This window comes from Sinohyriopsis cumingii, chromosome 13 (assembly GCF_028554795.1).
Source record: "Sinohyriopsis cumingii isolate HCF-2022 chromosome 13, ASM2855479v2, whole genome shotgun sequence".
Taxonomy (NCBI): Eukaryota; Metazoa; Mollusca; class Bivalvia; order Unionida; family Unionidae; genus Sinohyriopsis; species Sinohyriopsis cumingii.
Genome location: NC_142973.1, coordinates 11296014 through 11322355, shown reverse-complemented (window position 1 = coordinate 11322355; position 26342 = coordinate 11296014). Strand labels below are relative to the sequence as shown.

Sequence of the window (26342 nt, the reverse complement as noted above, 5' to 3'; positions counted from 1 at the left end):
TTGGTGGTTGCATATAGGAGAAACTGCCAGGTTGCCCATTGTCCAGGTAAAATGGGCAGAATATCTCTGCTAATGACCTTATCAGGAAGCATCTATATACAGCAAAAGGAACAGAAAATATCTGTATGAAGGCCTAATCACTACTTTACTGCCACTACCTAGTGTATCAGGATATTAAATTTAATATTAAAGTTACTTATTAATGCTGCTTTCACCCAACCCTTGAAAACCGCAATAATGACATCACATGATTCTGCGGCTCTTGCAATGAAGAATCATTGAACTATTTTGCAAAAATTGTACACTGCAGTCAAGTAAAAGGAGGAATCTAACTAGGGCCCTGTGGTGTTGGGCAGATGAGTCAACATCTATACTAGCTAGGTTGCCTTCAGTATGTTGTTTATCATACACAAGATTCACAATGTAAACAAAACTAGTTAAATTTTAAGCACGGCACATATAGCTAGCTCTATACTGCCCACTCCTAACTTAGTTTGCAAAGCTAAGTGCAGAGCATGTGCATTCACTGTCCTAGTATTAATACATAATTTGTACTCGAACAAAAGCCTTATTCTACCATAACACATTAACCCCTGGAGGTTTTTGTCATTTTCATCTGAAATTTGAGCAGGAAACACATTTTGAAAGCTATTTCTGAATACATCCTAAAACACCAACTTCCAGGTGATCTTCCAATAACATACTGCCCAGTTGTGTTAGAAATATCTTTTTTCATTGGCTATTTGGCTCGCAGAAGGATAAAAGTTGGAGTTCTTTTTTCTTTTTTTTCTTTCTTAGCAGACACATTATTTTCATATCGAGACCACTCTTTATTCCAAATGCCCATCTTATCCTACTTTTTGCAAAGGTTCATCTGTCAGTTTGCAGTTGATACTGGTTTGCCTTAGATCTGAGACCAAATCTGGACACACAATTGGATTCCGACCATGGGCGAATTTTGGGGAGAAAAAAATCAGGTCCAAAAAATGAGGCTTTTACTTTCTGTATTTTGTAGTGCAACTAGAAATTCCAGATTATTTGGTATCATTGTAGAAATACATCTGTCTACCTTTCTATAATACCACCCACTTTAGTGTATCATACATGACCTTGATGCTACAGAGTTTGGCAGTAGGCTACTACCTCCTGCCACGTAAACTCGTCACCAGGGGTTAATGTGTTAAAAAAGTGTATTAAATCCAAAGAAACACCAACCCTATCATCTGACAACTGTACATGTTTAAAATCTTGGCAAAGTGAACACTTTTCCAGGCATCCATAGCACTGATTGTAATTAATACTATCTTCAGTCCACAACAACAAGGTAGTGTATTTCCGAAAAACAAACAAGTTGAAATGGGAGATCCGGGTTGATATTCATAGTAAGACAAACATTTTACATAGTTAATTACTACAAAGAAAATGACTGTCCTATTAGCTGAAAGTTGGGTTTTGGGGAGAGAAGTGCTGTTTTAACTTTTGTGTACATTGGTTAAATGGACTTGCTGATATTCTCGTGTCAATGCACTGTAAGATTACAATGATTTTGATTATACACCATCATATGCAATGTGTATGATATAAGTTAACAAATTATGAGACAATGGTCATTTTTAATAATAATAATAATAATAATAATAATAATTTTTTAAAAAAAAGCTAAAAGTTAATCTCCCATGAGACCCTCTTTAAAGGAACGAACAGAAGCTGAGTTTCATTTTACTCTGATTTGTGCATCAGATACCCAAAAATATTTAATCTGATCCCCAGTTTTGACACCAAGGGGATTTTTGACTTTCAATTTTGCACACCCAGGAAAATTTCATTTGTCCTACATGATCTGACAGCAACCACTTAGGGGTTGTGCTGTTATTACTGTAATCGCTGATTTTATCAGCTAATCAGATGAAATCTTATATCTTCATGTTTAGGAAACTGGGCAATATGGCTGAAGAGCATCAAAGTGTGCTGAAAGATTTGATTTACTTTCATATTTCTGAAAGCTGCATTTCTATTGGCTAATTTAAAGGTTGCCAGAACATGACCCCTAAGTACCCAACAGTCACTGTCAGATCTTCACATAGAACAGTGGAGATATGACTTTCATCAGACTGCCCCTAGGGGATACAATGTAGAAGATATACAAACAGATGTTTAGAGCAACATAATATTCTATGAGTGCCATCATGAAATATCAATCTATATCAATGTACATGTCAGATAACAGATAATTATTAGTAGTTGAACAGACGGACAGAAATAATAGAAGATAAAATCAAACATAATTACCCACTGATGGCATGTCTGTATTTACATTTAAATTCTTGCCAACTTTGTACAGCTTTAACAGATAATGTTCAGCCTGTTTTTATTATTAGCTATGAGTTAGAACAGCCCACCCCCCATCATTGTACAGTAGTCCCAAGTACATAAAATGTATGCACTGAAATACATTACTGTGGTGTCACAAGTTAACATTTTTTTTTAAATGTGGCTCAGTAGTCCATAGTAGATATATTTAAACTGTATGCATCCAAATACAATACTCTGGTGTCATAGTTTAGCATTTTTTGATGTGGCTATTATTAAAATATGCATCAAACAGTTTTTCTGATTGTACATTTTCAATTAGGATATCATCATTTACAAAAGGGTTATGCCCTGTTACTTCTAATCAAGCTTACTAATCGCTGTCTGGAACCTATCAATATAATTTAGTTTTACTTCAAATTATGATCATTTTATTTGTGTGATATATCATGAATTCATAGTTTTTAATAGTCACAATGTTCAGAGACTACACCTTAGTCCCTCCCTATTTGTACACTACAGCTTGATTCTCTTTACAATATATGGAGTGAATGTTGTACAATTAGACAGAGAATTTATACAAATACTTCTAATTAAAACACTGGTCTAACTTTTTAGATTTGTACACCACTCTTCATGAATTTGATTTTTACAGACTTAGTGATTTGTTTTTTAACAATGTATATTAATGCTTTGATAATTCATTGAATTGGTGGGCCCCCTATTAATGGCCAAGTCTACTTTACTGCTGAAATTAATGGACATGCATTACTATTTCATGAATAAATGAAGAGAAAGATCAACCATAACAAGAAATGAATGATACTTCCATTAAGTGTCAGCCCAGAGCACTCTCCAACACAGAGCTGAATGTGTTTGTAGTCCCTTATGGTGCCACATAGAAACTCCCTGATGAGAACAGATTTGATAGTTTGTTCTTGTAGGCCACAATGGCATGTGTAAAGAAGCATGTGTACAGTGGTACAGAACTTGTTGTTTAGTTATGGTCAGCGACGACATTGTATAAAATATCTCCATTACCTATCAGACCAGAAATAGTAACATTCATATCCATTTGGTTTATGGATTGCTGTTCTTATTGTTCACTAACATGAAGCCTCTTTGGACTGACTCCTAACAGCAAAAAAAGCCACTGTATTTGGACACCAACACTGCAGTCTGCCACAAGCAAATGAACCACTAGAATTGATCTATAACTGAGATGTGTGTGTGTGTGTGTGTGTCCTGATTACAATGTGATTTATGAACATACAGTATCAGTAGGCATCAAGAAGCAAAATGTAGAAAGAATTTTCAAAAACGTTTTAAGCTTGCTCATGCTTGATGGTAAGGTGCCACCACCACCACCCCTTTCCCTTTCTTTCTTGGAAAACATTGGCAAAAATATCTTTGTTACTAAACTCATCCCATCATTTTGACATATTAATTTGGCTGTTTTTTTCATGTGTGAAACACTATGACCTCATTTATTTCCTGCATATTCTTAAGATGCTTTTTGTCACTTTTAAATTGATTCCATGTAATATCTGAAAATCTAGTTCATGCCATTATCTAACCTGATACCTGTGATCCATGTCTACCAAACAGTATAAAATTCCCAAACCAAATAAGTAATTATTCCAACAACAAAAATTCCAATACTCTGGAACTTTGCTCTGGAATAATATTCCAGTTGAGATTAGAAATGCCCACTCTATTTTCTTCTTCTAAACCCAATATATCCAGTGGTTTCAGAGATGCAGCTAAAATAAATTCCTGTGTATGAGGGCCTAAAGGTAGATTAGTTCTTCAGCTAATTGTGTTACCTCTTTAAAGAAAGTCATTATTATTATGCAACTGTATCAGTTGTAAGAACTTATTTCACAGTCAACATAAAATAAAATCTTTCAATTTTTCACTTTTAAAAATCTTATCCATATTATGCAGTGAAATAATGAATACTTAAATGAAACTAAAGCTATTTTTCACACTGAAGAACACGCCTGTAAAAGGATCCAATAACTTCTGAACATCAGCAACTGAAAAGCCTATAACAAATGCATCACATCATGATTATATGCTTAACCAATGTGCTGTTTCCTGAAGTGGTGAATATATCGATTATAAGCACACTACCATACTGCAATTCAGACCAGTTCTTCTGTATTAGTGCTTTTATTCCAATTGTATCTAGTTAGATTGGTTGTGGAACTACCTTTGTTTATTCAATTATTACTTGGTATTACATGGCATTAGGGAATGATACCATAACCAGTCACAAGGATTGTGTTTTGTGAAATGCAGGGAAGCTGCAACCAGCTCTTCAGGTAGTGTTGAGGAGAGCTATTCACCCTCCTCAAATATTTAAGACATCATCGTTTACTGCACATCAAATGACATCATATATCAAAATGGCAGAATCTGTAAACATATCAGTACTTGTTAAAGGCAACTGCCATGAAATCTGAACAACTGAGAAGTTCACTCAGAAAAGGTCTGAAAATCTTTGTTTTGCAAAATAAGCTTGAGGAGAGTAATGGATCACTCCCCTGAAAGCAATGGAGCCTGATGGCATGTGTGAGTGATCGTGCTTCTCAAAACACAAGCTTTGCAGCCATATGCAAAATTAAGTAATGGCTGATAATCAATCACTATCAATTTAGCCCCAAATAGATTTTGTGCCCAATAAACTGGCAACAAGTGCTGTTTGGACTCTGTATGTCTTTGAAGTGCATGGAATATAGCTAAACTGATCAACTGTATGCAGTATGCAACAGATACTTGAAAAGCACAAGACATTCTGGAAGGACTACTGAGCTTGGCACACGTGATGACATCACCCATATGTAAAGTTTATTCTAGTCAGCTTGCTGTGTGCAAACCTCTCTCAAAAACTAGGGAGAAACATGGCTCATTAGCAAATTATTTAACTGCCGCATTAGCACATTATTTAAATTTGCTGGTTGTCACAAATTTTAAATGGCAGCTGGCTAGCCATTATTCATTAAAATAAAACTTACATGTTCAGCAAACCAACTCTATGCTTTGACACTTCATCCCATTTTGTTTCTGGCTTTGGTATTTGTAAACAGCAAGTTAAATTTGTTACCAATGAATGAATTTTATATGACACTGAAAGGCTGATGTTGATGCCAGATGAATCTCATTCTCAGCAAGCTAAATAATTCTATGAACAAAATAGGTGGTGGTGTTCCTTTCACCCCAAATGGTTGAAAGAATTCAAATGGCTGAGGTATGACAAGGAGAAACACATTGTGAACTGTTCTTCAAGTAAATCAAATTCAACAATTAATGAACCCTCACCATTTGTCAAAGGAATAGACAACTTCAAAACTGATGTGATCAAAACTCACCAGGCTTTTAAAATGCATAAAATATGCATTTTTCTTTTAAAAGCTGCATCCACACCAGTGGCAACTAGTGCAGCATCTATGTTTATTCACATTAAAGCAAATAGAATATGAGAAACTGGTTATAAAATTGCAAATACCATAGCAAAATGTCATCCAAGCTTTAACCTCTATTGAACCATATGTCACTTAGAGGAATCAAAAGGCTTGGAAGCTGATTCAAACTCCTTGAATGACAGGCACATTAGTAACGGCAGCCATAGCCAATGCTGTCTGGCAAGGATTAGTAAAAAGTTGGAGAAATCCAGATTTTGCAGTCCAACAGTGATGAAGTGAAGAAGATACTGATTATGAAATGGAAATGTCAGAAGAACTTGTTAATTCTGTTACATATACATGGATGAGGGATTCATAAGAAGAAAAATACAATGCTTTTCTCATTTTAACACAATGTATATTAAGGCAGTCTAAAGTTTTCATGAGAAAATAATATGGTAAGCTTAATACATGCACATTGATTTTTCTGTGGGCCATTGAAATTTAGTTTAGGCCAGTGCATTTTGGACATTTGCTGGCCCCATGAGCTTGAAAAATTAAGTATGAAGAATGAAGAAGTCTTTTAGTGAAAACCCCATGTCAAATGATCATCCATTCAGGTGAATTAGTAATAACAAGATTTTGAAGATGGCCATTGTGGCAGCCAACCAACCAGCACCCTTTTCAAATTAGGACCAACTAGACCAAGGGATGAAATGTGTGTATAATGTCTCATGGCAATCCTCCCAGTAGTTTAAACTAGTGCTAACAGATGAATGACAGACAATGGACCATTCCATTAAATACACATACTTTAGAATGAATGCTGTATACAACAACAAAAAATATCCTTGTCATGTTTTATGATGTTCTGACATCTGCATGGGCCTCAAAAAATGACTGTTTAAACAGATCAGTCAGTATGGCAAAAGTAGTTCACATGGAAAGAATCGGCATGAGCATTCAACAATGCAACAAATTTTGACCACCCCATTCCTAACTTTCCAATTTCCTTACTAAACCTAACTAATAGAAATTAACATATACAGTCACAATACAGCGAGACTCCCCCACCCTCATATTAATAAATCTTGATGAACAGTGTCATCCAATGCCAAATGAAGTCATGAACATTTGAAGTTGGCCCACAATTCAAATACCACTAATTCACTTGCATATTAATGTCTATGATATACCAGAAGTGAAAGACAAGATAGAATCTAATCTAGACTTTGTATCTCCAGCTTGTGGGAGAGTTGTGGCATTTAATGGATGCTCCAAACCAGAAAGCCCATCAATGTCAAGAACCTAGTGGGTTGAAATGAATGGATATGAAACTCAACCACCTGTTACTTCTTTAACAGTGACTACATGATTGTGACTAAGTAAAAGATTCTTGGTAAAGCAAAATGCCAAACTGTTGAGTGTAACCGGTGATTTGGTTTTGCAGATCTGGCACCATTATTCTCAAACTATTTGAGCATGAAACTAACAACCTCTAAAACTGCAAAGTTTGGTAGGATACCTACATGGTGCATGCCTATGTAAATTTAAATTTGTTATGCAAGAAAAACCAATAAAAGTTTGGAAAATCCTCTAAATTCTACCATTCTAACTCCAACTTAAAAAAAATTTCAAGTTGTCACACCTAGAGGTTATGTTTCATATTTGAAAAAGTTCTGAAAGCACTGAGAAAGGAAACTCGGAGTTTTTTTTTAAATTCTCAGCTGACCAAACATGATCTCACAAAAAACAAAACTGTTGTCTATAATTACACAAAATGAAGACATGTTCAATCTCAGCAAAGAACATATTCAAATGATCTCCAGATCAGCTAACAGTAGTTGTCTGGTAATTCACTGAAAAATGAAATGGTTCCAAACTTTACACATACCTATAACCTGACCTACTGTTGACTAAAGTTGTAGCTGATTTTACCATTTCTTCATTGAGGTGAACTCTTCATTAAAATGTATAAATGGTAATACAAGACAAATGTGTGACCTATATTCAGTTTATTTACTGACTGAACATGATCATGGCTACCATATATACTTGACAAGTCTGCAAACAGCATGTACACTGATCAGCAGTTGCATAATGAGCCAGCCGATCAGGGTCTATTTAGTTTGCTCTCCTGATTACTCCCTGCAAATTGCATATACCCAGATCTGCAGATGGTGCATTATGCAATGGCAGATCTGGGCCTCAGCTGTTTGCAGTTGGACTGGACTTAAAAGTGAGTACATAGAGTACCAACTTGCAGCTCTGTTGCAAACAAAAATACTATCAGGATTATCACACTTGGGGCTTACACATGTCCAATTAATATAAAAAGAAATTCAATTATTATCAACTTGTACATACTATCGCCTGCTGGGTCAAATAAGGCTATCTAAACTGAGCATGGAAAATGGATAGCATTGACAAAAAGCACAGGGTCATTGAAATCAGCAATGCATTATAACCTCATATGAAATAAGGTCACGACTTCCATGGTTTGCAATCACCACAACTTTCTCAGTTTGTCCTTCAAAACTTATACGGGACATGTGAAAACTTCTAAATAAATTTATTATGCAACTGTTTAGTTTTGTGTTTTGATTGGTTTACTTCCCAGAAGCCATCTTCTTAAACATTACAGAATGTAGCAACTTCACATGATCAGTTGCAGCGTACTAATGGGGGAGGGGGGCAGGCTGGTGGATGGGGCAATTGGCCCAGGCACCAGGTCTTGCGATGCCAAAACCCCTTTGGGCCTTTATCATCATCCCCTGGTGCCATTTACCTTAGTACACCACTGCACATGATTAAGTGAGGGTGATACAAGAATCCAAGACTTACCTGACAGTTTCGTCATTGTCTCTGATGTCACTCCACCAATGGAATTATAGTCATGGGAGACCTAATTATGCTGAGACTTGAACTCAGAATGCAAGTGTTCCATTGAGAAAATGGAACAATATTTAAAAAGGTCATACAGCAAAACAATTATTTTCAAGGCTGTTAAATCATTTAATGGTTTAATACTTGTTTTATATTCAGTTATGAATAATTGTCAATAAGATGATTTTTTTAATAAAGTCTTTCCTTTTCGGTATAAATTACTTTTATTATTAACATAAACTTTGCAAGATCATTAAATTACTCTAAGAGATTTCGAGATACATAATTTGTATTACATCAGTTTTTTTAATTCGAATGCATATACATTCTAGTGTTATTGTTGATTGACAACAAAATACTTGTTTTTAAAAAAATGGACATTCAATGTATGAAACAACAGCTTGTAACACTATTTGAAACTCAATTAAAAAAAAAATATTGTTCTATTAGTAAAATACTGATGCCACAATTTCATTGTAATAGTGAAATTTCTGCTCACCTTGAACAAATCCCGAAGTGCCAATATGGGAATTTTAAGTTTACTATAAACACTGGGACTCGTTTCTCCATAATGAATCATATCTGTGAAATAAAGCTTTTCATGCACCAAGTGCTCCTTTCACTTTCTTCTCTTGCTAATCTTGATCATGTTTACAAATTATCATAAAACCACTGATCAAAGTAAGATACTTTAATCTTGATGCCCACATGATAATATAAATACTCAATTTGTCAAGTGCAATGAGTTGACCTTAAATACTATCGTGACTATGTGGGTAGGATTTGCATGCCTTTTAACTCTTTTTTTTATTTTTATCCCATCCCGTTTACTTGATTTGATGCAGAAAATGCAATTCACATGATCTAACGAAGGTCTACTTTTAATTGACACTAACAATTCAACAAACACTTCTGCAAATTAGAGATCAAACAGTAGACACTTAATTAGGTTCTCAGGAATGCTCAAAAACATAGCTGTGACATTAGATTGACACTTTCACATTTACAAGAGGGGAGGGCACATATTAACATTTATGATGATTACAGTGAAACTGAACTAAAAGACAGAACTAAAATAAGAATTCCACTCAACAAAACTTGAATCGACATTTTTACTTTAAAAAGCTATTGTCAGTAGGCATTTTTAAGACTTTCACTGATCAAAATATTGTTAAATATTGTTCTTTACAGTGTACTGAGAAATTTGTCTGTATAGAAAACTTAACAAAATATAAGACTTACTAAATGTTGAAAATTTCATAATGCTGAATCAGATTTCCATGAAGTTTTATTTTAAAAAAACCTCATCAATTTATTGCCTTTAAAACTGCAAATCTCTCAACTGGATGAATAAATCCATATAAAAAAACAAAATCTAAGTGTTGCTACATTGTTTTATCAGGCAGATGGTCTGTTGTTTTTTCTTCTTGGCTACAGAAAAATTAAGAGTTTTAAGACAATTAAGCCTTTCTCTGTAAGACATTGCTGCAACTGTAACCTTCTGTAAACAGCCGTCAAGACAGATTAGGACTACTCCCTGACTGCAAAATATTCCAGTAATTGGTAAATACAAACAAGGGTTTTATTAACTAATTTGAAGTTTTAGACATGTTTGAGGGAATGCTTTATGCTTGGGAGCAAAAGACATATAGGAATCTAAAAATACCTTTCTACTTTCTAATCTCTTACAAAAGGTAAGGTCCTTGTTCACTCTTAGTTCTTATTTTTCACTTTGTACAGCTTTTCCCAATATACTGCAATATGCATCTCCACACATTTGACAGAATGAGGACATCAAACAAGTAGATTTAAAAATTTTGATCAGTACATATTCTAAACCAGTAGATTTTTTTTTTACCAACATAAATTTTTACATGTTTAAAGGGGACTGAATGGAAAACAAATCAATTTCTGGATATATTCTCTTCATACTATAATAAAACAGCATCTTAAACCAGATTCTGATGGAAAATGTTACAGTAATAACGAACGACTACCAATCAGTATATTTCCCAAACAAATGAAACGGTGTTATATCTCATAGCAAGGAGTTTTTAAGCACACAAACTCAACATGCATTTTTAGTTTCCTTCAAAAGCTACTGACTGCTGACCATTGACATTCATTGTGATTAATTTCATGCTTAACAAGCTCTCAATATTTTGTTGGTCCCGATTTCCCCATAATCACTTTGTATTTTGCAAGGAATGGAAAATGATTTTTAAAAAATTCATGATACTAACTCAACTGTTTCTGCTAAAATCATTTTACTGTAAGTTTTTCTTTTTATCTCACCTCCTCCAAGAGCATCCAAGACCAACTTGGATCCTTTTATTGCTGATAACACCTCATACAAATTCTAAATTTGGCCTTAAACTCTCCAGATTACAACAGAAAGGTAATCAATTAACAGCTTGTTGTGTACACATTAGCCTTCTAAGCCGATTACTCAACCACACATCACTACACTGGTATATAATTTCCAGTCTCCAGTAGACTGACTACAACTCTTTCTGTAAGAAGGAACAGAATGAGTAAAGAATTCGTTTTTTTGGGGTCAAAATTTGTTTCAAAATCTTTTTTAATATTTAAATTCAGGTCATACTCAACCTTTGGATTCAGCAATTAAGTTAGAAAGCATCGGTCCACCAAACGGTGGCTTCTTCAAGTTCTTCCAGTTGTCCCCACCTCATCATGGGCCAACTAACACAGCCACATGTACAATCCAGTACACTGTATAAAACTATACAGAATACAAGTTGAGAACTTTTTGCACAATGTGCACACAATATTCTGGCAAAGCAAGGATGTAGCCTATCATTACACAAAGAGTTCAAAGTTTTGTAGGTTTCAGATTTATCAACTTTCTGCTTCGTTTTATTGCCTTATTAGTATTCCTCATGGCTACTCATTGTGAATATTTAAAACATGCAATATCAATATTCATGTATGGTAACATAATTGTTTTGTTTTTTTGTAGTGAGTAGTACAGGTTTTAATTTTTACTGAAAATTTATGAGGAAAATACCCCTTTCCAAAAGAAAAAAGGGAAACTTTTGCAAATATAAGAGCAATTTAATGAAGAAATAATGGTGGGACTAGAAAGATGCATGATTTCTGCATATTTGGGCACTACATTTATAAATGGGCAAGCATGAATCCTGCAGCTGCGTGGTTTAGAACAGACGCTGGTAACAGAGTAAGCGTTGAAGAATTACTTTAAATGCTTTGCCATATTTTGTGCACACACTATACAAAAGAAGTAATTTATTTTCAAATTTCATCTAATCTAACGCACAGTACATTATACATTGGTAGCTTTATGAGTGCATATGAATGTCAAGGTGCTCTTAGGTCACTTAAACTGTTTAGGTTGAAATGTCTTTTGCCTTTTGTACAAATTCCCATCATAGTTACAGTGAGATGCCAACTGCATACATTTTATGCGCCTCTCTGCTAACTTTTCATAGATTAGTGGTGCACTGTTTACATGCATTGCCTCTGCATATTGTAGGTACCATATATATTCGTTTATAATCCAGTCCAACAGCAAAACAACACTGACCCTGATCTGATCTTGCATGATCACCCTGCTGACCTCTATGTTGTTTGTTCCACTGATTACTTCTAAGAAACTGCACAGACCCAGATTTGTCTGCACATTAAGCAATGGCAGATCTGGGTCTGTGAAGTTTGCAGTTCAGCTCAACTTACAAGCAGTTATATATAGCACTGGTTGCCAGATGAATCTAAAATGTTTACGTAAACAGTGCTGCATCTTCTTTGAGCTGTCAGGTGGATAACATATGTATTTCTTCCCCTATAATGATTAGGTTATGACAGTTTGGGGTGAAAGAATATACCATATGTAGATATTATTGTAAACACAAAAAGATATCTGGCTTTAGGTACAGCAGGTTATGCTTTTACTTCTCAGTAAAAATTAAAGCCTTGTAAATTATTTATAACTGTAACTGTAAGACTTGAGACACCTCATCTACCCGTTTTTCTGTAACTACTCTACAGCCATATAGTTCTCAGTAACTACTGGTAACTGTAATTCATTAAATTAGTTTGTCATGTAATTAACGTGTTCTACGTTTACATAAAAAATAAACTAAATCTATTGTATCTGTAAGGGCAGATTTATCTCCCTGAGTTTTAGCATCAACTCGCAATATATGCATACCAGCCAAGTCACTTGTGCCAAAATAAAATAGTTTATGCGCTGTAAAAAACTGCAATCAGTCATCCCATCATCTTCGCTAGCCAAGGTTCCAATAAACCTATCTACACCTTGGTATATCGAGCAGATATTTCTGTGCTTCGGGTCTGTGAATTTCATTGGATGCAGCAGCAAGGCACCGCATCCATCAAAATTAAGTTGTTCAGCTTTGAAAACTGTTAATACATGATCAAGACAAGGGGAGCACACAATCTGAATGGACTGATAAATAAGCAATTTTCCAGTGTCGGTCCATATTTGCACAAATACCTTTCACTAAAATATATCTGTATTGGCTACACAGCAATACTTTCTATGTTAAACTTACAAAGTATCCTTTTTAGGTCAATTGCAACCACCATTTTCGGCGGATGTACAATGCACCACGCTACTGGTTAGTTGATGTTATATACTAAGAGAGGCAACACAAGAAATTCAATAGCTTTCACTAGAACAAAGCACGAATTTAGCTGTTCGATCCACCAAGGTGTAGATAGGGTTATTGGAACCTTGGCTATACCAAGATGTCGTCCCATGGGCTTTAGAACCTCACAGTTAAGTTTTTCAAAAACTAAATATAGTAGTCTCAGGTGCACAGACTACTGAATTATCCACCCCTGAGGTAGCTGTAAACAACTTTGCATGTTGTAACAGCCTTTGATGGTTTTCAACACCTGTGTGAAGTGTCGAATTTTGAACTGCAGAAAATTTTAAGAATGAATTCACTGAGCACTAAAATTTTATCGCATTTAAGCCAGAAAAGTCTTTGTGAAGGTTCACTTCGACCTTTCTTCGTTTATCTCCCCCATGTCAGTGTAAACTTCAAAGGGGCAGCATTCCAACTCAGTGAAATTGACCGGGGTATTTTAACAAGGTCATTAGAAAGTAAACATTTGAGCTACCAACCCATGTCCACATATCATTTTTTCACAGAGAAATTGTCACACACTGTCGTTCACAGATACTGAGCTGTCTAAACCTGACGAAAGGAAAAATTTCTTTGGGAAAAATTAGGGACCGCTGCCAACGATTATGGGCAGAATAAATTTGGGCGTAAACTTTAGAGCAATTTACCTTTTAATTTTACAGTTATTAGTTCACTGGTAGAATTGATTGCATGCGATCCAAATGTTCATATGTGTAGGATTCCATAGGGTTATATGAAATAACTTCCTTTGTTTGTTAGGACAATACAGATATCGAGTTAATGATACTTACCTAATTATATCTGATTTTGTAATGTTTGAATAATCTTGCAGGTTAAGGATTGATGTGAGTTACAATTTGTGAATTTCATGCAATAGTAATCGAACATGTAGTAGCATGTAAAAGAATATGGTAATATTTTACAAACGCTCACATGGTAATTTAAGACTTACCACTGGAAGCGAGGTCAATGTCCTACCGTACTAAGTCAGAATTTATGCAGTGTGTGGATAGCAACATGCTCTGAATAACGTAAGTGAATTGTATGTACCTCTAGAGAGTGGGGTATACAGAATTATGGGGTAAGTTTGTCCTTTAAGGAACAGCTTTCTTAGAGAAAGACGAGACAGTGAAGACAGAAGTCTGGGGAAAGAGAGAAGGATGAGGTCAGAATAAAAGGACCAGGAAGTCCATGAAGGGGCAAAGCACAGAGCGTAGGAAGTATGAACTAGGAGACGTTGATATACAGTCAAAGGGAAGGAAGGCGATGCACATCAAGCGTGGACATTGCGCTCTTTTCACCTCTTGTTATGATGATGATGAAATAAATCCAAATTGGACACACCTGTTAAATTCTACTGATATAACCTAACTTGAATTGGAATTGCCATTATTAATTTGTTTTGAATAAATTTGTTATTTTCTTATCAGGTAGCTTGTTTTTTTTTTATTTCTTCCCAGTAGTCTCACTCAGTCCTCTGCTGAAATTCCATTCTTCTTTCACTCACACCAGGCTAAAATATCTAGGGAGGTCATCCTCTAGATAACACCAGCCAAATCCAATTAACCACCCCTCTTACTAAGAGGATGACGTTACAACCTATATGGACCAAAAGTTTTATTTAAGTATTTTAATAAATAAATAACAACTACTGTTATTCTTACCTTAAATTTAAAAATACTGAAAAATAGGTGGGCTGTTACATGTAAATCCTATTGCTCCAGTGGCCAAGTGGTTAGAGCATCTGCCTCAGATGCCAGAGGTTGCAGGTTCGAACCCCAGCCAAGTCATACCAAAGACTTTTTAAAATGGTACTAACAGCTGCCTTGCTAGGTGCTCAGCATTAAGAGGTTAGTACTTGGACTAGTTGGCCTGGTGTCAGGATAATGTGACTGGTGGGTCATCATGCTACATATCTGCAGCAAGAGGCCCCAGTGCTAGACATTATAAACTGCCAGGTTGGTTTTATGCTATTTCTCAGCACATGATAGGCAAATGGTATACTTGTGGACAAAGAACCTGGGAAAACCCCGGCAAGAACCACCACCCTATGGGAAGCTACTGGAAATTTTTCTCACACATCCATGTTGGTCTGGCCAGAGACTCAAACCCATGCAGGCAGACCAGATCTCGCTGATCTATAAAAACGAGCACCTACAATTAGCAGGAATAGTATGAACATCTCATGGATACATGTAAAGCATTCTCTCATTATAACTATCCATAAGAATCAGACTATACTGTCTTATAATGAGGGACAAAACTGTACACAGAATTTAACTGACATAATGAAATAGGATCCAATAAACCTGCATTATAACACAAATGGTAATGCAATGAATGGTCTTATAATGAGGGAGTGCTGTATGTATCGTTATGTGGCAGTTAATTACTCTGAAGAGTATACGAAAACTGATTCAGTCTAATCATGCAGTGAAAGTGAATGAAATACAAGGAAGGCTGACTTCTAGCTCTGCTTTCTAAATCAATTCAAATTGGGTCAACTTTCTACTACATTTACTGTCATGTGCTTACAAGGAATGTACCATATATACTTGCTTATAAGTAAAGTCAAACTGCAAACAACATAGATCTTGATTTGCCATATCACACAGTGTCTACAGATAAGGGTCTATGTTGTTTGTTCTAATGATTACACCTAACTACAGAACCAGATCTGCTGGCGCATTATGCGTAGGAAGATCTGGGTCTGTGCAGTTTGAAGTTGGACTTGTCTTATATGCAAGTATATACATTAATCAATCTTAGGGAATAATGGCTTTTTGTGATTATACTTAAAGTACCATCCTCAGACTGCAAATTCCAGCAATATCATTCTAGGTGAAGCCTTGCTATTACTGAAATTTCTACTGTAATCTATAAAACAAGATCTATTGAGGTTTTCTTCATTAGAAATTTCTGCTATTAATTGCTTCAAAAATGACATCAGCCCAAGAGTGCTCTGTGACTCACAATGTAGCTGATGCATACCCCTCACTCTCCTTCATTTTCTTCCTCTTCACTCCTCTTGATGTGCAAAGTACACTTTCATGTTTAAAAAAAAAGATTCAGATAAATGCAAGGCCCTCTGCTTTTTCACTTTTGCAGACAGATATCTGCTCCGGTGGCCTAGTGGTTAGAGCATCCGCCTTGGATGCAGGAAGTCATGGGTTCAATTCCCGGCTGAGTCATACCAAAGACTTACAAAAATAGTACTAACTGCTGCCTCGCTTGGCACTCAGCATTAAGAGTTTAGTGTTAGGACTGGTTGGCCTGGTGTAAGGATAATGCTACATGTCAACTGCAGACATCGTAACAATATGACTAAATCATTGTTAAAGCTACGTTAAAAATCCAAATCACACACACACACTCTATAATAAGTTCTTAGACATTTCTTTTCAAAAAGTAATTTGTAGAATATATATATATATATATATATATATATATATATATATATATATATATATATATATATATATATATATATATGGTAGTTGTATGAGGAAATGCAACTGAACAAATCATTTGCTTCAGCAAACACTGGCTTCCATGGAAAACAAGAAATGACTCAATAAAAGGGTGGGGTATAAAAAGGTGTACATGTACTTTTAACAACTGTAATTGGTGTTAGTGAAATGTTATTTCTTGGCATTAATTAAAATTGACAGTTTCCCCCAAAAGTCATGGGAAATTTTGGACTCTGTATGCATGATTAACTACATGTACGTGCACGTGAAAAAGCAGAGAAAATTTATTAAGTGAATTTCCCTTTCCCTTCTCAATTAAAAAGCAACCCAGCTGAAGGGCATTCTTGCTGTGTTGACTCTGGAGTATAAATTTACATGAAGTGACTTCTCTTACTAGCTAGAAGAGGACAAAGTATTATAAAAAAACAGAAGCACAAGTACAACAGTACAAATTAATCATGTTCAAAACATGCACTTATAACAATTGCTTTACTTCCATCTTTACACTAAATAAGATAGAAACAAAAAGAAATACTTATTAAAATATATAAAAATAATAAAATTTTCTAAGCTTGTTGCAAAAAATTTGCTGCATGGCTTTTTTTCTGATACAGATTGTAACCTTAATAACAAGTTACTATTTTTTTTTTAAATGGTGAGATTGGTGTGCAAGTTCACTATGTACACTGTTACATTATGAAATATAAACATTTACTAGCAAACCAGCCTATAAATCTCCACAGTATAATATTATGTTTGTGAATGGGCTACAAACTTCAGAATTTTTGGCAGGAATATGGCCTTATTTTTTAATTTCATCTACAACAGGCATCAGCAACCTTTTAGAGCTGCTGTATCAGGTCCACTCAATTGCAGAGTGCTATGTGCCAAATCATATTCATCCCTTCAATTTAATTATCATTTTTAAATTTAATTATCATTTTTAGTACATACAATACCAAACTAGAAACCATACATGTCTATCCAAAACATTTGGCCTGCTACTGTCTGTATGCGTGCCATGGGCTGCCCACACCATTTTTTAGAGTAATGAAACACGATTACAGATAAAGCATTAAACATTACATTGGTCTTGAACAAAAAGAAGGCAAAAAACTGATACTGTTCTTGGAATATAACAGCTTTCAGTGGCCTAAAAAGAAGGGGTGGGGGGTGGTGACAACGGGTCACACCTCACACATTTTGTTTTGCATGAAAGAAAAGTGAGGGACTGATATGTTCTCTTGATATTTAAAGCACCTTTGAAATGGTGAAAGCTGAAATATCAGTTGAAGAACCCCTAATGGGGAGGAAAAACAAGCTTTCTACACTTCCTTTTCTCTTGTTTTGCTGTCAAAATAAAAACTAAAGCCCTATCTGAATATAAAAGCCTTTCTTGATCATCAGAAATAGGTTGGGAGTTGCAGACCAGTTTGGTGGCCTAGTGGTTAGAGCGTCTGTCTCAGATGCAAAGGTTGTGGGTTCCAACCCTAGCCAGGTCATACTAAAGACTTATAAAAATGGTACTTAAGCAATTGCCTTGCTTGGTTAGTGCTAGGACTGGTCAGCAAAATGTCAGGATAATGTGACTGGGTGGGACATGATGCTATGTCTGTGGCTTGACGACCCAGTGCTAGACATCATTATGAACTGTCACACTGCAGACACTAAGAATTGTTAAAGCAACAAAAAAAAATCCAAATAACACACACTCCCTTGCGATCTATGAGTGAAGAGTCCAAGACACCTCATCCAGAAACTTGGTTGAGAGCTATTGACTTAAAGCATAAAATGATTAAACATTGAATCATTGAATATTAAATACAGAAATTAATAAATCTGTGTCTTTGTGCCCAATAAGTATATATATATATATATATATATATATATATACACACACCACTCCAGTGGCCTAGTAATTAGAGCATCTGCCTCAGATGAGGGTGGTCATGGGTTCAATTGATGGCCAAGAAGTCATACCAAAGACTTACAAAAATGGTACTAACAACTTCCTCACTTGACACTCAGCATTGACACATTAACTCCTGGATGTTTTTGTTGTTTTCGCCTGAAATTCGAGTAGGAATCACATTCTGAAAGCTATTTCTGAATACATCCTAATACATGAAGTTCCAGGTGATTTTCTAATAACCTAATGCCTAGTTGTGTTAGAAACATCTTACCCTACTTTTTGCGAAGGTTCATCTGTCTGTCTGCAGTTCATACCGTCTACCTTAGATCTGGCCTGGTGTCAGAATAATGTGACTGGGTGGGACATAATGCTACATGTCTGCAACATGATGTCCCAGTGCTAGATATCACTATAAAATGTCACAGACATCGTAGCGATATGACTGAAAAATTGTTAAAGCTAATTTAAAGATCCAAATCACACACACACACACACACACACACATATATATATATATATATATATATATATATATATATATATATATATATATATATATATATATATATATATATATTAATTGGGTATCTCATTAGTTTCCAAGATCCGACCAAGGAGCACAGGTTCTTGATGGACACAGGGACTATGTCAGTTGTGCACATGCATATCTTTCCTTGTGCAGTAATTTGCAAGGGCAGGGATCTCAACAGCTTCTAAGTTATGGCCCTGGGGTTAAAACTTTATACCTATCTTCAATTTGTTAACAACTGGGTCACACAAAATCTTATACATGTTCGTCTCATAATTTGGGGTTTGCATTTTTGTTTTAAAAAAATGCCCCAATTTCTAAGCCCTAATTGCAGGGTCTGAAACAAATAAGAACATCCTGGAAAGCAGGAACAAGATAACTGGACTCATTATTCAGCTGTTGTTTCAAGAAATTACATGAGAAACTAATGATTTTTAATATTTTTTCATGCAGAAGTTGTATCTTGTCTTTCTACTTTATTGATAGGATCGTATATACTGATTTTTAAGTCAAATCAAATCACAAACAACAAAGATCCTGATCTGCCATAGCACAATGCGCCTTCAGATCAGGGTCTACATTGTTTGTTCTACCGATTACTCCAATAAAACTGCACAGACCCAGATCTGCCAGCACATTACATGACAGCATATCAGGGTCTGTTCAGTTTGTAGTTGAACTTGTCTTATATGTGAGTATATATGGTCCATCTTTTTACACCTATATCCCTCTGGCAAGTGTCAGTAACTCTAAACTGATAATCTGATGAGGATCTATTGCATAGTGTGCCTGCAGATCAATAGAAGACAGCAACCAAGCTGTCTTTACCTATGCACCTGTCAAGTTAAACTGATCTGATAATCAATCCATTCTACCTCTGCATTGGGGGCATATAGTCAAAGATAATGACCCATCAAATTACAAGATTGGCGGTAATTGCCACCATTATAAGGGGTGACATTGATCTAGGTATATTCCATATGATGATGGTAACAAATACTACAGAAGAACAGCAACCTTTGTCTCCTAAAAGGGTGGAGTTTTTTAAATTAAAGAAAAAGAAAAAACAGCAGTCCAAATAATTTACCCCTGGTTTCTTTTTACTCAATAGATTTGTCAATCAGTAAGAATGCAGTAAATACAGATATGGTATAATCCAATATATACATGATATGGTATAATCCAGTAAATACATGATATGGGATAATCCAGTAAATAAATGATATGGGATAATCCAGTAAATACATGACAGCAAGCACTTGCAAAATGTAAAGAGAGATTCTTCAACAAATCAAGAAGAAAAAAGTGCCCTACTGAAAGAAGCTCCAGTAAGGGACATGTTTTTAAACGAAGATAATTTGAACAGTATCAAAATATTACTACCAAACACACGACAGATTACATATTTTCCTTATGATTGTGAATAATTCACAACTTTAGGTGAACACATTTCAATCTGCATTACACCATGCTCATTTCAATCAAATTTGGAACCAAAACTCCTCTTTGTAAGCTATAATGTTAATTTTCTGAGTGTCTTATTAACATTAATAGTAGGTATCTTTTTAAAACGTTTGATCTTACAAAACACCTTAGTTCAATAACAATCATAAAATAATTTTATTACCCTGTCTTTTAGCACATACTGTAATAAATTTGAGAAATATTAAGATTTAATTTTACAAGCTTTTTGCATTTCTATTTAATGGACTAATAGGTAGCTTTAAAACCAACTCAAGACTTTAAAAATCAAAAACTTCATATATGGGAACTGCAGCAGCTCAGTGGGTTAGCATGCTAGTTTTCATAATCAAGAAGTAACTAGTTCAAATCCTGCCATTAGACTGACTACAGTTGTAGTGTCTCTTTTTGTCTAAGATACCATAATCTCACTGCCTTTGTACTACATATTCCCATTTTCAGGAGAGTGCATACATGTTTTGCTAGAAGAAGCCAATATTTTTTTCTTCTTGGATTGATGTAATGAAAGCAACATCACAGTAAAGCTGCCAAAACATGTCACATCCTTGTGAAATACTGAATTCATTGCACTGTAACTGCAGCATTGTACCTATCCTTAGGTAAGAAATAACTAATGCTTATAAACCCTCATAATCCTCTTCTTTGATTGCTTAGATAAATAAACTAATTTCATTTCACATCATTGTGTAGTTTTGTTTCGTGGCTCAAAAATGAAATACAAATGAGTTACTGGTAACTTGTTCATTTACTCTACCATATTTCAAGGCTGTGCAAAGTACTGCAAAGCAATAATACAAACTGCGAAAAGAAAAGAACAAGATCTTTTATCATATTTGCAATTTTAAGGATATTTCTTTAGAAAATAAACTTTCTTTGAATACTTAAGTGTGAAATATATACTTATTGGCAAGATACATTTTTTAATTCCTATATTTTCACATGTGAAAAATATATCTTTTTATTTTCACATGTGAAAATATAAGATTTCCGATCTCGATCTTGCCATACAATGCTTGATTGTGTGTGCATACAAAAGTTGTATCAGCAAAAAGGATACTTTGTGACCCAGAACAAATACAAAAAAACTGATTTACATTTCAGACATGGAATTAATCTCTGAAAAAGACATTTGACCAGATGCCAATTGCATCTCTCTGAAGTTGCCCCCCCCCCCCAACGGTACCTCCTTGACAACAACAAACCTGCTGTGATGCATTGCTTATTCAGACTTGGATTGTTTTCAAAATGGGTCAAAGAGTTTACAAAATGACACAGATGTAATTAAATGTTACATATTAAATTAACCCATTCCTACTGCTTTCATCCGCCACATATAATCTGGCTATGAAAATGTGGTAAAGTTAAGTAAAATGGGCTGGGGTGAGGGTGTTCTGCCACAGAGTGTGTTTTGCCTTCTAAGTTTGATATTTGGAGCAAGTTTAGTATATAATAAACAGAAAATTTTCTTTTCATATGTTAATACTGGATATATTTCATGTTTTGCTACCAAAAACTATATAGCCACTCATTAAAATGTTATGTTTTTGGTACAACACAATGAAATATATATGGTATTAATGTAGGAAAAGAAAATATCCTCAATGTTCCTTGTTTTATTTCTAAACTTATATCACAAAATTTGATACTTTTGTGTGACTATACAAATATCAATACTCTAGTGAGTATACACAGTTTGTCATGGCAACAAGTGTCGGCCGAAACTTTACAATGTGATGCACAAGTTAAATGTATTGTCCAGGCAAATTTGAAATTTATTTACTTTTATTTAGAAAATAACCATAGTTCTTTCTTCACAATGAAAACAGCAAATGCATTAAGATTTTGAAATGTACCATATATATATATATATATATATATATATATATATATATATATATATATATATATATATATGCACACACACACACACACATGCTTATAAGTCAAGTCAAACTGCAAACAACAAATATCCTGATCTGCCGTAGCACTGTCAATGCTGATCAGGGTGTATGGTGATTGTTCTAAAGATTATAAACTTCACAGACCCAGATATGTTGGTGTATTACGTGATGGTAGATCTGGTCCTTTGCAGTTGGGTTCAACTTGTATGCGAGTAAATATGGTACACTAAGATTAATTTATTGCATACACATTATACATCAGAACTTTCACCTAAAGCTGGTTGAAAAAAATGGGTCTGCATCAATGAACCTGTACATACCAAAAAATATGGTCACCTTTGTGTTAATTTAGATTACACAATTAAAAAAATACAAACCAAAAAGTGAAATCAAAATTTTCATGAATTGGCACAAAAATATCTGCTGTGTTATTTATTTCATATTTTATGGCATGTAACAATACACTTAACCCTTTTACTTGCAAATGTTTTAACTTGTTATGCACCATCTGAGAGGGTTTTTCCAAACTAACTTTACATGTACGAGTTTACATGACAGCTGGATATTTTAATCTCTTACTTTACATGTACCCTAGAGTGCATAAAATTCTTAAAATATTCAACAATCAGGTCCCGATTTCACCAACATGCTTGTTAAAGTCAAGTCTACAATTTAAGACATTTCATTAGCCAATGTTAAATCAGTCCTGCATCACAACAACAGAACTTAGACTATGCTAAATTGAATTTTAGAATCATACAGTCTGATTCCAGGCTCAAGTTCTGTTAGTGAAAATCCTTGCCAGGACTATAAAACACTGAAATTCCCAGTGTGGCTAAGAGTTCTAAAATGCTCACTGCTCCAGATCACTGCCATCTCACCTCTGTCTGCGTGTTCGAGTCTCAGGCTTGGTTAATGTGGGTACGTGGTAAAGCTTGACAGTAGCTTCTTGTGGGTCAATGGTTCTTCCAAGGGTTTTCCAGGGTTCTTCCTCCACCAATTATACTGGCCACCATGTATAGCCTACCTTGTGCTGAAAAATGGTGTTAAACCCAACAACACCACCAGAACACTGTACAATGTTATGAACCCTTATGCTCACAGCAACTTCATTTGACACTATTTGATAAAAACTTTACCAGAATGATTAGCAAGATAAGAAAGTTTTCAATGTTTGGTTAAAATGATATTGATCATATTATGCCATTAAAGCATTTAAAGTTCGAAATTCCCAACCTAATTTGACTGGTCAGATAACAATCTGACCCAAGCAATTACAGAAAGATCAATGACATTGATTCATAAATGAGAAAAGAAATGGAAACAATACATTAAATTGAAATATAATTGCCAAGAGAAGAAAAACAAAGAGGAAAAAAACAAGGTTCTCCAAAGACAATGCACAGTCTACCCTTACTCATTCATTTTTCTCTCTTTCAATGGCTGATACAAAGATCTTTCTAGCAGTATGTCTGTCTTTTATTGGTAAAATTAAGTTACATGCATATAAGTGTCACCAAATAACCACAGAGTGGAGAGGGTAAAGAATTTAAAAAAGAAAACAGACAATTAACCCAAAGCCATGGTTATGTCCCTTTATTTTCAAGACATTTAGCTACCAAAAATCCACCATATAGTCATAATATCGTGTAAAGATGGGGAGGAGGGAAAATGTGACAGGCTGTGCTTAAATCACCATAATGCTTCCACAAGAGGAAAGGTACATGAGACAAGAAGCACAAATGAAAGCCACTGTACAGTATCAGCACATTTAATATTTAATTTTTTTAAAGATACTTTTGACTCGTGTAGCACACCAAAGACTACATCCATGATTTAAAATTGCCATTACAGTAAACATTCTCATTCAACATTGTAGCAAATAATAGTACTCTTGCACTTAAATTAAACTGGACCAGCACTAAACAATTTCAGTGAAATTACCATAAAATGATGTTGCCCTCTGAGTGAGCCCAGGGGGCATTCTGCCACTCCAAGCTGCCAGTGATCATTATGGGAAGACTGAGGTACATAAAATGTTCCCCTGACAGCTCATCCAAATTTAAAAACGGAATTTTTCATGATGAATTTTGGTCAAATTTTCAGTTTTCACTATTCGGTTTCAGACTTGAGACTATCTGAAGAAATAAAAACAAAGAGCCCTTATTTTTCCCCAAGACATGAAAAAATAATTTTCATTACTTGATGATAGATAGGTTAGCAGAAACTGGTAACTAATCATAAACTGTTATCTGATTCACAATATTGCCAAATAATACCAACCTCTCTGAACATCACTGACCAATACTGCTTCAGTCCCATCACTTACCAATATTGCTTCCCTTTGGGTAGAACAAGTTAAATTATTATCGGACAAACAGATGCATGGATACTGAGATAGGATAGTTCACAGTAGAGTCCATGGCTGAGTAATTTCCAAAGCCCAACATTTAGTACACATGAAATTCATCATTAGGCCAGTGATTCTTTTTTTCCAAAGGGGCATATTTGGAGCAATTCAGTTTCTATCCATGTTCGAATACTTGCACAAATGCATACTTCTAAGCCCAATTCAATCCCAAAGTTTTTAATTGGTTGCTTTCACAAATAAATTACTACAAGCCAGTACTTTTCAAAGAAATTATTAGTAGTAAAGAGAGAGGATAGGAAAAAAAGTGATACACACCTACTGTTCAAGTTCTTCACTTTCTCATGGCACTACATTTGCCTAACAACCACTTGATCCGACACACTGTCTACTTAAAAGTGGACGAGTTAACATTATTAAATGTCACAAGAGGATCAATTTAACATTATTAAATGATACAAATAACAAAGTTATGCTATGTTAACTTCCACTGTTATAATCCTAATCTGGATTAGGATTATATACCATACATACTCGCTTATAAGCCTAGCCAAACTGCAAACAACAAAAATCCTGATTTGCCATAGCATAATGCATTTGCAGACCTGGGTAAATGCTGCTTATTCTACTGATTACTCTAAACAAACTGCTCTGACTCGGATCTGCCAACACATTATGCAATGGCAGATATGGGTCTGTGCAGTTTGCAGCTGGACTCAACTTCTTAGAGAGTATATATGGTACTATCTCCAATGGAAAATCTGTGATACAGTCAAGTACAACCTTAATTCAAAATAGATTTCTCAGGGTCCAATCTAAAAGATGCATTTGCAGGATCTGCACCGACTTCTTAAAAAAAACTGCATTATATTTGAAAGCTCTACCTTTATTTCTTCATTTAATCCCTCCTATTTTTGGATATTTCAGCTAAAAAAATTCAGTTTTAGAATAGACCCTGATTTCTTTCTGCCTCTCTGTCTCACATAAATAAAGTAAGAAAATGAAAGCCATAAAAATGTTTGCTGATCATAATGACAGACTACTTTCATCTGAGTACATTATCAAATATATGCCAAAAGTCCACTTGTATCATGCCCAAGTGCAAGGATAGATGGGTGTGGCATGCTACATATAATTGGAAACATTCTCTACTAACCAAACGATGCTGCATTCTTGTTCAGTCAGACAGTCTAAGAAAAGAAATCAGATCTCAATTTGGAATATTTACACCCAGTGATGTTTTCTTAACTGGAAGATTTACACAGTGATATTTTCACAACTGGAATAATTACATAAAGTGATACTGTCATAATTGTAATATTTACACCCAGTCATATTTCATAACTGAATATTTTACATACAGTGATAAATTCATAACTGGAATATTTGCATTTCTGAAAAATTTCCAACAATGGAATCTCAAAG

The 26342-nt window shown here is 34.9% G+C and overlaps 1 protein-coding gene across 5 annotated transcripts in view; it reads right to left on the bottom strand.

The window, feature by feature from the left end:
* Positions 1-26342, bottom strand: part of LOC149784942 (dihydropyrimidinase-like) — a 200116-nt gene that overhangs the window by 109506 nt on the left and 64268 nt on the right. Inside the window, exon 2 of one of the 5 annotated variants that reach the window (XM_089978586.1) lies at positions 26074-26107. The exons of the other annotated variants lie outside the window; for them this stretch is intronic. Within the exon in view, the coding sequence (XP_089834712.1) occupies positions 26074-26088 (15 nt within the window). The 5' untranslated portion in view covers positions 26089-26107. The remainder of the gene's footprint in view (positions 1-26073; positions 26108-26342) is intronic. 5 annotated transcript variants of the gene reach the window in all.